The sequence below is a fragment of the Oncorhynchus mykiss genome, chromosome 10 (assembly GCF_013265735.2).
Source record: "Oncorhynchus mykiss isolate Arlee chromosome 10, USDA_OmykA_1.1, whole genome shotgun sequence".
Classification (NCBI taxonomy): domain Eukaryota; kingdom Metazoa; phylum Chordata; class Actinopteri; order Salmoniformes; family Salmonidae; genus Oncorhynchus; species Oncorhynchus mykiss.
The window spans coordinates 55523027-55535966 of record NC_048574.1 but is presented as its reverse complement, the minus strand read 5'-3'; the positions used below and the strand labels follow the sequence as shown (position 1 = coordinate 55535966).

Below are 12940 nucleotides of genomic sequence, written 5' to 3'. Positions count from 1 at the left end.
AACCATCTCAGTCACCAGATCTCAACCTAATTGTACACTTATGGGAGATTCTGGAGCTGCGCCTGAGACAGCGTTTTCCACCACCATCAACAAAACACCAGATGATGCAATTTCTCCTGGAATCAGTCCTAGAGTTCCGGACACTAGAATCCATCGAAGCTGTTCTGGGGGTTTGTGATGGTTATTAAAGACACTTTATACTGGTGTTTCCTTTATTTGGAATTACCCGCATATATCCTTGGGCTCTGGATATTCTCCACATGTGTGTGTGTGTGGACTAGCGAGAGAGGGTGGGAGCAGTACAGGTCAACAACATATCAATCATAGTGGAGAGGGTAACATGAGAGGTAACATGCCATATTTTCTCAGCAAGATTTGACAGCCCCAAAATACTTCTGTCACCTCTCCTCCCTGCTGATTCGAGTGGTAGGGAATGAAAATGAAAAACCCACGTTTTCAGATTGTACATCAGCAATAATGTATTACATGAGGGACGGGGGGCTCTATTCTTTTTGCTACCTCTCTCCCATCTCAGATCTTCTATTCAGCACAGTGAGTTTGGCTACACTACAGTGAGCACAATACCCCACAGCTATGGTGAAACACAGCGTGCTTTCTCCGTACTCAGAAAGACAGGAAAAAAGACCAGTCGAAGAATCGATGCCTGTTGAATCCACATTGTCCCCAGATGCCTTTTATCAAAAATATTTACGGTCAATTATTTTTTAAAGTGTTTATTATGGTTATGGTGATTTGTTCTTCTTTCTTGTCATTTATTTAACCAAGTGAATTTCTTTTTCAAGGGAGCCCTAGTGCCGTGAGAATCCCGTCAATCTTACATGATATGGCCGAGATTCCATTTGTCCATTTTCTCTCTCAAAAAACTGACCCTGAGTGAACCAGCTGACAGAGAACAGGTTAAAGAGATAGCGCAAACAAACATGGCGGCGGTGGACTGGGCAAGGGAGAGGTTTCGCCACGAGGTTTCGTCGTGACTGGGCAGAACAGGAGAAGATGTGAAGAGTTCTACTTCTTCCCCACTGAAAGCTCCTGTGGGAATGCCTGGGGGCTCCGGCTGCCCAGCCTGCCCTGGACCACTGAGACACTCCAGTTGGACCCCGGTAGACTCTCAAGTGTCTGTCAACTCAGCTCTGGGGCATCTGAGGGACTCAGAGGTGTGAAAAGAAGCGAAAGGGCAAAAGGGCAAAACATCTCACAGAGCGAGGGTGTAAGATTAGCCCCTGGCTGTCCAATCGCTGCGGCCGCCCCACATAGGAGATCTGTGCCAGGGAGGGACAAGGCAAGCTGCTGGCCTAAAACCCATGACCTGTAGTCAGTGTCTTGGGCTGTTAGAAGTAGGACAACAAGACTAAAAACTTTCACCAACATTCTATTTTGGATTACATAGAGAGAAAATGTAGGCTGCAAGCACAACAAGACAGGTACTGAGTATTTAAAAGATCCATGCTGATCTGGAAGAGGTAGCGTATGCAGAGGGAAGGCAGAAGGGGAAGACAACAAAAGGGAACCTTGGAGTTTTACATTTGACATCCATCACTTTAATGTACAAACTATGGTTGAGAGCACCAAATAATGGAATCGAGGATTTACAGTGCAGAGAGGTGCTTTTGACAGTATTCCGCAAAAAAAGGCATATCAGAACACCTGTTATTTCAGCTAATAAAATAACACTTTGTCTCGCTTTGACTGCAAATGAGACTATGTGCTTTTGTGCTATAAAAATGGAACTTTGCTACTCCTAAATGTCACGTGCAGGTATCCAGGGGTAGTGAGGTTTGAAAACCAAGGCCACGGTAGGAGTGGGTGGAAGGTTTATTTCATATTGGGGTATGTTTGTGATGTAGTTTGGGGATTTGCTGTCCCGACTACCGAGACTACCAAAATTGCTGCGGGCTCTGCTCCTCTTACCCTTTTTTCCCTGTCCAGATGCCGGATAAAGGCCACAAATATTCCAGTTCGGCCTGGTAAAAAAAGTTGAAGACTATACTCAAAGTGGTTATGCTGTATTGTAAGGACAAGTTGTGTCCTTTAACACCTCCGATACAGCTTAAAACATTCTCACTGAACCTACAGAGAACTTTACCTATATCAGCAAATGATTTAATTGCGGCCAAGAATTTAGACTTTAAATAAAGCCGTGGACAAATAGCCCCACATGCAAATAAACTACGTGAAGGAAATGGACTGGCATTGGGCTGGGGCATGGAATTCATAAATATACCTAATGGCTCAATTTTATGGACACAGATTCATTCTCCTTCTTCCCCATCCCTTTCTTCAAACTGATTGGTTTTGAAAGATTGAGATGATAAGGATCTGCGATATAAATGGGGAGGCTGTGAGAAATCTCATTCGAAAAACCAAGGGGAAGCGTAGCCTTGTAAACAAAATTCTATTTCACATTGTTAAAAGGTAATTTGTCTCCATCGTGAGCTGGCAGAGCCTTCATAAATAAAACAAGGCAGTGTCTCAGGTGAGCTCTCTCTCTCTCTGTTCTCCACTGCTTTTTCTCCACGTTGTTTTATTTGCTCTCCTCCTTGAATGTAAATCAGAAATTCAGAAAGTAGAGAAAGAAGATGGATGGGGAGGACTGTTGAGACCTCTGTACTTTATTGCTACACGTTTTTGTTTGTAAAATGGATGACAGGCAAGTGTAATATTATTGTCATATTTAGAAGGTCTTGGCCAGTTTAAACAGGTAATGTTCTATAGTGCTCATCAGGACTGTGCACAAACCTTTCAGGGGGCAGGTGGCTTGTGTGGATATTTTAGTACATGGTGGTTAGCTAGAGTCTAGACTGCCTGTGCTGCTGCTGCCCTGACACATGTGCAACTCCCGAGAGTCAAAGATGCAGCCGCTCCTCTCTGTCTTTCTGCCTCTCTCTGCTGGGTGTAGGCTCAGCAAACCAGAACGAATATGGATTATGAAAATCAAGTGTTGTGAAGTGTTAATCAAATGTTATGCCTGCAGCTGCTGTGGCAGTAGTGCTGATATTTAAACTAGGTACCTTGCCACCCACACACACCCACACACACACACCAGGCGCATGCAATCTCCATACAGGGCAGACTGGGAAAATGGAGCAAACGAGCGGGAGCTCGGTACACAGTAGACAAACATGCGCGACTAACCAGCAAATGCGATGGGGGCTGGCAATCTTGGCAACGTCACGACAACTTGAGGGTAACAACCACAAAAACTGTATACAATATACCACCACCTAAGATAACAATTGACGAGCGGGAGGGCAAAGGGGCAGGTGCTCGGGCACAGTTGTACTGTACAGTACAGTCTTTGTAGTAGTTATGCCACAGCACACAGAGCATTTCAGCTCAGCCCCTGATAACATCCATGCTAATTGTCACAGCAAGTCACCGTACAATGGCAAACCAGTCTCTGGTCAGAAAACCCACCAAATTAAAACCATGATATTATAGCGACCCGCACACACATCTGTGTGTTATGTGTTAGGCTATTAGTGGGTTGTGTTGTACTTACCAGTGTTCGCGGTGTCCGACATGCCAATCAACCTGCTATCTGCCAATCACGTGTATGCTGGTAATGTTCTGATGCCGGGCATCCTGGCGGTTGGCGAAGTGCCGTGGAGGGGGGATGGAGCATTGGAAGTTAAGGCCATGTTTAGCCATTGTTCTCTCTCTTACGTCTGTGCTTCACAAGAGAAGGTCAAGGTTGGTTTGTGGGGTATCCTTCATTTATTTGGCGTGGGCTACGGCCAAACAGTAGCCTGTGTAAAGTTGGGTTAATAAACCGTCAATTCGTAAACTCAAGCCTCAGTCTGGACAAGTGTTCCTTTACGATCTAGTCAGGTCATTACATTGGTGTCAGAAGTAAAAACGTTTTTAAAAGTTAGCCAGCTAGGTAGCTGATCTGGCTGAGGAGCTCGCCAGGGCCTCGGAGCCCAGAGGCCGCTTGAGGGAGGACGTTAGAGTGATGGCTGAAGCGGGCATGCTGAGTCCTCCGTCGACTGTGTTTCGCGCGGATTCTGGTGGGCGGACCGAAGGGGTGACGTCGACACGGCGGGACGAGGAATCTGGGGCTCAGGATGTAAACAAACATGGCGGCGCCCAGTTCCCGGCTGCGTCCGTATCTGTTAATAAGACCCCGAAGTATTCCGGTAAGGCGGATTGGGAAGCTTTTCATGCTCAGTTGGAACTGTAGGGGGTGGTCGAATGAAGAAAGGGCACTGCAGTTGGCTTTACGCCTCACGGATGATGCTCTGGCCTGTTTGATATTGATTAGCCCCGAGGACAGACATGACTATGGTGCTTTAGTGGGAGCACTGAGGAGGCGCTATGGACAGAGTGTACAGCCCGGGCCACTGCGCTCCGAACTGAGTAATAGACGCAGGCAGCCTGGAGAGCCTCTACGGGTACTAGCTAATGACATTGAGAGTCTGTCTCGGCGGGCATGTGAGCATGCCCCCCTCCGTGCAGAGTGAGCTAGCACGGGACCAGTTCATACAGGCGCCCTCTCCTACGGAGCTGCGCATACAGATCCAGCTGGCTCATCCTGAGTCATTGCAGATAGCCTTGGAGAGGGAGCTGGTGTGGGCTGGGGCTTCAGCTGGGGCTTTGGTGAGGGTGTAGGGAGACAGACCCTCTGTGCGCGCTGTGGGGCAGAGCAGCCCAGAGCCGGAAAAGCCTGCATGGGTGGCTGAAATGACAGAACTCATTCATGCTGTGTCGCTACAGGCGACACGAAACACACGCCCTGGTCCCAGGGTCTGCTAGGGTTGTGGCCAGCCAGACCATCTGCGCCGAAATTGCCCCATGTCCCCCAGAGCTCAGGGAAACGGCTCGGGGTCTGCATAGACCGGGTAGTGCGGACCCCTTGCTTTCTATCCCAAACAACATCTTCTTCAGGAGGAGCCCACCGGCACAGACGGGGAAGCAAGGCTCCACTTCCCCCAGAAGCAGACCAGGGCAAGTGGCTGGAGCCTGTTGTTGTGGTGGAGGGGGTGCCCTGCTCTGCCCTGGTGGACACTGGGTCCACAGTAACTCTGGTGAGGCCGGATATTGTGCCTGGTTGGACTCAGTGTGAGCCCACAACTATGCAGCTCCGCACAGTCACACGTGAGCTGGCACCCATGAAAGGGAAGAGAATAATGACTCTGACAGTAGGGGGCAGGGACTGTGCGTCATCCTGTGTGGGTGGCGGCTGTGCAGGCCCTTGTATCCTGGGGTTGGACTTTCTTAGGAGGACAGGCTGCCAGTTAGACCTAAATGGGGGCACACTGAGCTTCCAGGGAGGGCCAGCAGTCACCATGCCCCCCCCCCTAATGTCACATTCACTCAACCCAACAAACCCTTTACTCCAACAGTTAAAGCAGCAGAGACTCATGCCTGCCCTCTCCTCCCCCTCCCCCACATCTGTGTGTGACTTTTCCCCAGCCCCTCTGTCACCTATGGCTGTATGTTACATTCCCCCAGTTACCTCCACGACACATCTTTCCGTGAGTCCGGGCCACACCCCCCCAGCCCAGCTACCCCAGATGGGAGAGGAGAGGACATTGCAGTGAGGGAGATATGGGGGAGGAACTGTGTTGGCAGCAGGAACGGTTGTGGCAGTTGCTGTTTGAATTCAGAGACAGCTTTGCGCTGAGTGAGGAAGGTCACTCAGGTGGGTCAGACTCATCTGGTGCAGCATGAGATCGACACAGGTGATGCTCGACCCATCAAGATGCGTCCCCGCCATATCCCGCTGGCACGCCAGGAGGCGGCAGACAAGGCTGTGTTGGAGATGCAGGGGGCAGACTTCATCGAGCCCTCAGACAGCCCCTGGGCGGCGCCAGTCGTCATGGTTCCTAAGAAGGGGGGCAAGCTGAGGTTCTGTGCGGACTACAGGCGGCTGAATGAGGTAACCAGGAAGGACTCAGACCCGATACCACCTATCGATGAGTCGCTGAACCTGGTTAGGGGGTCCGCCTGGTTCTCCTCACTAGATCTCCGCAGTGGCTACTGGCAGATACCCCTCTCCCCAGAGGCCAGAGCCAAAACTGCGTTCTCCACTAACAGAGGACGCTGGCAGTTCAAGGTCCTGTGCTTCGGCCTGTGCAATGCTCTAGCTACGTTTGAGCGTTTGATGGACGGGGTGCTGGATGGCATCCTCTGACAGCAGTGTCTGGTATACCTCGATGACATCCTGGCCCATGGCAGCTCCTTCAAGTCAGCCCTGGTGGCGCTTCGGCGTGTGCTGGAGCGGGTGGCTGCCGCAGGTCTGAAGCTCCACCCCCCCGAGAAGTGCCACTTCATGAGGAGAAAGGTGTCCTTCTTGGGCCACAAAGTGGGTAAGGAGGGGATCAGCACCATGGAGGACAAGGTGAGGGCTGTCCGAGACTGGCCCACCCCTAGCTTCAGCTGAAGAGCTTCCTGGGCCTGGCCTCGTACTACAGGAGGTTTGTATGTGGCTTCTCAAGCGTCACTGCTTCCCTGAACCGCCTGCTGCCGAAGGACAAGGCCTTCACTTGGACTGTGGAGTGTGACGAGGCCTTCAACACCCTCAAACGTGCACTGATCGAGGCCCCCGTGCTCGTCCCCCCCCTGACCTCACCTTGCCCTTTATCCTGGACACAGACACGAGCAATGTGGGCATGGGTGGGGTGCTGGCCCAGGTGGGGCCAGAGGGGGAGAGAGTGGTGGCATGCTTCAGCAAAACATTTGACAAACATGAGCGCCGCTACTGTGTCACCCGGCGGGAGCTCTTGGCTGTTGTGGCTTCCGTAAAACACTTCAAGTACTACCTGGGTGGCCTGCCCTTTACTGTAAGGACTGACCACTCTGCTCTCCAGTGGCTCATGTCGTTCAGAGAGCCAGAGGGGCAGGTGGCTCGCTGGTTGGAGGAGCTTCAGCCGTATGACTTCACAGTGGTGCACAGGGCAGGGGCACGCCACTCCAACGCCGACGCCATATCCCGTCGGCCCTGTACTGATGGCTGCCGCTGCTGTGAGCGGAGAGAGGGACGGGAGACAGAGCTGTGTGCAGAGGGGGTCTGTGCCACAGTGTGTCGGGCGAGTGGGCCTGTCTGCTGTGAGCTGCAGACTGTCAACGTGGCTGAATGGGGGCAGCAGCAGGGACGGGTCACAGACCTACAGCCAGTGCTACAGTGGGTAGAGACGCAGGTGAGGCCACCATGGGAAAGGGGTGACAGCGCTCTCACTCGCGACCAAATGGTTTTGGTCAAAGTTTGAGAGGCTGCGGCTGACTGATGGCGTGCTATAGCGGGCATGGAAGGAGTCAGCTACAGGAGAGGAGAGGTGGCAGGTGGTGGTCCCAAAAGTACTGCGGGAGGCTGTGCTCCAGAGTACTCATGGGGGGGTGGGGACTGGACACTTTGGGGTCACAAAAACACTCCGCCTCCGTCAGAGATTTTACTGGGGGCAGCACAAGAGGGATGTGGAGGACCTTTGTCGCCGCTGCGACCACTGCACAGCGAGAAAGGACCTCCCAGGCCGCTCTCATGCTCAGCGCCAACAGTTCCCAGTGGGGGCTCCCATGGAGAGGGTGGGAGTGGATGTAGTTGGGCCGTTCCCCACCACAGGAGGCAGAGACCATTGTCGACGCCCTGACAGCGGGGATGTTCAGCAAGTTTGGAGCTGCGGAGTCCATCCACAGCGACCAAGGCAGAAACTACAGCCTCAAACCACCATGTGTGAGAGGTTGGGTATGCACAAGACCCGCACTACTCCTCTCCATCCTCAAAGTGATGGCCTTGTGGAGCGCTTCAACAAAACGCTTGGACAGCAGCTGGCCATCGTCTCTACCAAACACCAGTGTGACTGGGACAAGCACCTGCCTATGGTCCTCATGGCATGCCGCTCCGCTGTCCAAGACTCCACCTCCTGCACGCCTGCTCTCCTCATGCTGGGGAGAGAGATCCGCTCCCCTGCGGAGATGGCTTTTGGTCGGCCCCTGGATAGCCCATGTTCTTTTGGAGCCGGAGTATGCCCGGAGACTCCAGGACCGCCTGGAGACAGCCCACATCTTCGCCAGAGAGCAGCTGCAGGTGTGAGGCAGAAAAGGAACTACGACGTGCACACCCGGGGAAGGCACTTTGTGGCTGGGGAGCTGGTTTGGGTCTACAGCTCCCTGAGAAAGAAAGGCAGATGCCCCAAGTTGGACAGTCACTGGGTGGGACCCTGCAGCGTCATGGAGAGGGTAGGGGAGTTTGTTCACCGGGTGCAGCTTCCTCCCAGGGGGAGAAAGGTGGCACTGCACAGGGACAGGTTAGCCCCATACAGAGGGGCCTCTTCTCCCCAAACCCACAATTCCCCTCTCTGGCAATGACCGTCTCCAGGCACCCACCCCCAGGTGCCGCAGACAAGGCTCCAGACAGCCCACACCCCATGTCTCTCTCCCTGTGTCACCGCGTGGTTCCCCGGAGCCACGGACTGTATTCCCCATTCCCGCTTCCTTGTCCCCCATATCCCTTCCTTCATCCCCTGGGTCCCAGAGGGGCAGCCCCCTGCCACGGATGGAGCCCCCTGTTTCACATCTGGACACTCTGCGACCATCACGGCCACGCAGACGAGGGACTTTGTGGTGGGGGGGGTGTGTAGCAACCCGCACAGACAGCTGTCTGTTATGTGTTAGGCTATTAGTGGGTTGTGTTGTACTTACCAGTGTTCGCAGTGTCCGACATGCCAATCAACCTGCTATCTGCCAATGACGGGAATGGCTGGAATGTTCTGATGCCGGGCATCCTGGCGGTTGGCGGAGTGGCGTGGAGGGGGGTTGGGCAGGGGGATGGAGCATTGTGAGTTAAGGCCAGGTTTAGCCATTGTTCTCTCTCTTACGTCTGGGCTTCACAAGAGAAGTCCAGGGTTGGTTTGTGGGGTATCCTTCATTTATTTGTAGTGGGCTACGGCCAAACAGTAGCCTGTGTAAAGTTGGGTTACTAAACCGTCAATTCGTAAACTCAAGCCTCAGTCTGGACAATTGTTCCTTTATGATCTAGTCAAGTCAAAACAATATGTTCAAATTGGCTGAGCAGGTAATAAGGCACTTTTGCAGCAAAATCTAAAGCAGACTTGATTCCTAGAATTCATTGTGCAAGTTTCTCCATGGCGATATGCATTGCGGTCTTGAACCACTTTACAATCCTTAACTGCCAAACAACTGGTATTTTAAGCATCGCTCTCGGCCCATGGGCAGCCCGCTAATGTTGTTCATCCCAAAAATGTGAAATTGAATGTGGTTTATTGACAGGCTGTCAATGGGCATTAGCGGGCTGCCCATGTATTTTGGATTGAGCTTCTCTCAAGCTTCTCTTTTTCACAATTCCTGACATTTAATCCTAGTAAAAATTCCCTGTCTAAGGTCAGTTAGGATCACCACTTGATTTTAAGAATTTGAAATGTCAGAATAATAGCAGAGAGAATGATTTATTTCAGCTTGTATTTCTTTCATCACATTCCCAGTGGGTCAGAAGTTTACATACACTCAAATATTATTTGGTAGCATAACCTTTACATTGTTTAACTTGGGTCAAATGTTTCGGGTAGCCTTCCACAAGCCTCCCACAATAAGTTGGGTGAATTTTGGCCCATTCCTCCTGACAGAGCTGGTGTAACTAGTCAGGTTTATAAGCCTACTTGCTCGCACACGCTTTTTCAGTTCTGCCCACGCGTTTTCGATAGGTTTGAGGTCAAGTCTTTGTGATGGCCACTTCAATACCTTGACTTTGTTGTCCTTAAGCCATTTTGCCACAACTTTGGAAGTGTGCTTGGGGTTGTCCATTTGGAAGACCCATTTGCGGCCAAGCTTTAACTTCCTGACTGATGTCTTGAGATGTAGCTTCAATATATCCACCTAATTTTCCGTACTCATGATGCCATCTATTTTGTGAAGTGCACCAGGCTCTCTTGCAACAAAGCACCCCCACAACATGATGCTGCCACCCCGTGCTTCACGGTTGGGATGGTGTTCTTCGGCTTTCAAGCCTCCCCCATTTTCCTCCAACATAACGATGGTCATTATGGCCAAATATTTATATTTTTGTTTCAACAGACCAGAGGACATTTCTCCAAAAAGTACGATCTTTGTCCCCATGTGCAGTTGCAAACCGTAATCTGGCTTTTTTATGGCGGTTTTGGAGCCGTGGCTTCTTCCTTGCTGAGTGTCCTTTCAGGTTATGTCGATATAGAACTTGTTTTACTCTGTATATAGAAATGTTTGCACCTGTTTCCTCCAGCATCTGCACAAGGTCCTTTGCTGTTGTTCTGGGATTGATTTGCACTTATCGCACCAAAGTACATTCATCTCTAGGAGACAGAACACATCTCCTTCCTGAGCGGTATGACGGCTGCGTGGTCCCATGGTGTTTATTCTTGCATACTATCGTTTGTACAGATGAATGTGGTACCTTCAGGCGTTTGGAAATTGTTCCCAAGGATGAACGAGACTTGTGGAGGTCTACCATTTTTTTCTGAGGTCTTGGCAGATTTATTTCGATTTTCCCATGATGTCAAGCAAAGAGGCACTTTGAAGGATGAAAGAAATAAAAGCTGAAATAAATAATTCTCTCTACTATTATTCTGACATTTCACATTCTTAAAATAAAGTAAAGTCCTAACTGACCTAAGACAGGGATTTTTTAGTAGGAGTAAATGTCAGGAATTGTGAAAAACTGAGTTTAAATGTATTTGGCTAAGGTGTATCTAAACTTCTGACTTCAACTGTATATTTGACAACTTTTACTTTTACTTCACTACATTCCTAAAGAAAACGATGTACTTTTTCCTCCGTACATTTTCCCTGACACCCAACAGTACTCGTTGCATTTTGAATACTTAGCAGGACAGAAATTGTCCGATTCACGCACTTATTAAGAGAACATCCCTGGTCATCTCTACTACCTCTACCTATCTGGGGACTCACTAAACATAAATGCTTTGTTCCTGAATGTTGTCTGAGTGTTGGAGTGTGCCCCTGGCTATCTGCAAATTTTAAAAACACTAACAATTGTTCCATCTCGTTTGCTTAAGATAAGGAATTTGAAATTATTTATACTTTTGATTCTAAAGTACATTTTACAATTACATTTACTTTTGATACTTAAGTATATTTAAAACCAAATACTTTTAGACTTTTACTCAAGTAGTATTTTACTGGGTGACTTTCACTTGAGTCATTTCATATTAATGTATCTTTACTTTTTTTCTCGGGTACTTTTTCCACCACTGAGGCGATTTTTATAATAATTAATCTTGATCTTCGGTTCTATCTGACATTCTATTTGAAATGTTGGTAAAAAAAAAAAAATGTTATTGAATGGAGTTGCTCTTTTTATGATCCTTTACATGTGAGATATGTCAGATAAAAAAATAAATAAGTACATTTACAATGAAAAAAATGTAAACTCTTAAGGTCCCATCTGCCATCCAATTACACAATTCTGGATTGTCAAAAATAATTGTATGTAAGGTTATTGAGGTTACTTATTGAGTCACGAAAGAGGAAGACAACTTTTAGTGATATGAGATCTGAGACTTGAAAAAAAATAATTCTCCAAACTATATTTTGCAGATAGAACCATATATTGGTTATTCCTATCATAGGTTCTGGTCCTCTTTTTACATTACTTAGATTTTCTTCACCACTTTTCCAGAAGAATGGCCATAATGTAAGCTCTTTAAATACAGGTGGCTTAGAGCATGTTAAGGCCCTAGGAGAGGCGTTGCTGCTTTTGTCTTGTTCTTTATCCATATGAAAACCTCCATGGAAGGGGTACTTCACTAAATTTACAAACTTACCACATTTTATTGTTAACTAGCAAGTAGTTTACTGACTTTCGGTGTCAGAGACCACAAAAATATAGCAGTTTACTTATCCAGAGCTAAGCTTTCCATAGGATATAGGATAATCACTTTAACAAATGTGTGAGGAACATGAACTAATATATTTGATGATGTGATTAGAAAGAATGGTATACTCTTATTTAAGTCACTGAATGTCTATACTTTTCTATCGAAATAATTGTAACATTCTGTGGCAGATAGTGCCTTATAGCTGAACCCAGATTGCACCCACCTAAAAAATAGTCTGCACTTTTGGTACCTTTAAGGTGAGGACCTGGGTTATGAAAGAAAAATTCACTACCAAAATGTTCTGAAATGTGAAAACTTTCATGCTCAATATCACAGAACCTTATAGTCCCAAGGTCTCGTAATGTTACATACAAGACCCAGAACAATCAGCTTACAAAGAAAAACGGAGCCGGCCCCTCTGACCTGGGATATGATATGCACCCAAGTCATTGTTGTTCCAAGTTGGTTATGTGTTTATGGGGGACTATGACGCTGCAGTGTCATTTCAAGACTCACAGAGATTCAGCAGTTATCAATCAGAGATCAATCAAACAACCCGACGCAGCGCAAAGAACTCGTTTGAGTTATTAACGCCTCAGCCTTGCACAAGGTTACCCACAATTCCCGGCATATTTCACCCACCCCCTTTTCCATCATCAGACAATTGCTGCGTGACCCTGGCATTGGTAGCTTTTGACATTCGGACTGAGTTAAGGACGAACTAACAGTTAATCAAATTGTACTTGTCACATGCGCCGGATACAATAGACCTTACAGTGAAATGCTTACTTACAGGCCCTTAACGAAACAATACAGTTTTAAGAAAAATAAGTGTTCTGTAAAAAAATCGATAAGTAAAAAATAAAAGTAACAAGGAATTAAAGAGCAGCAGTAAAATAACAATAGTGAGGCTATATACAGGGGGTACCGGTACAGAGTCAATGTGGAGGCTATATACAGGGGGTACCGGTACAGGGTCAATGTGGAGGCTATATACAGGGGGTACCGGTACAGAGTCAATGTGGAGGCTATATACAGGGGGTACCGGTACAGAGTCAATGTGGAGGCTATATACAGGGGGTACCGGTACAGAG

The 12940-nt window shown here is 48.5% G+C and overlaps 1 protein-coding gene across 1 annotated transcript; it reads left to right on the top strand.

The window, feature by feature from the left end:
• The first annotated feature begins 7508 nt into the window (after positions 1-7508).
• Positions 7509-8340, top strand: LOC110534325. Its single transcript, XM_021619115.2, has one exon. It carries the CDS (start codon positions 7534-7536, stop codon positions 8323-8325), a length of 792 nt encoding a protein of 263 aa, XP_021474790.2. The 5' UTR covers positions 7509-7533; the 3' UTR covers positions 8326-8340.
• Positions 8341-12940: the final 4600 nt, after the last annotated feature.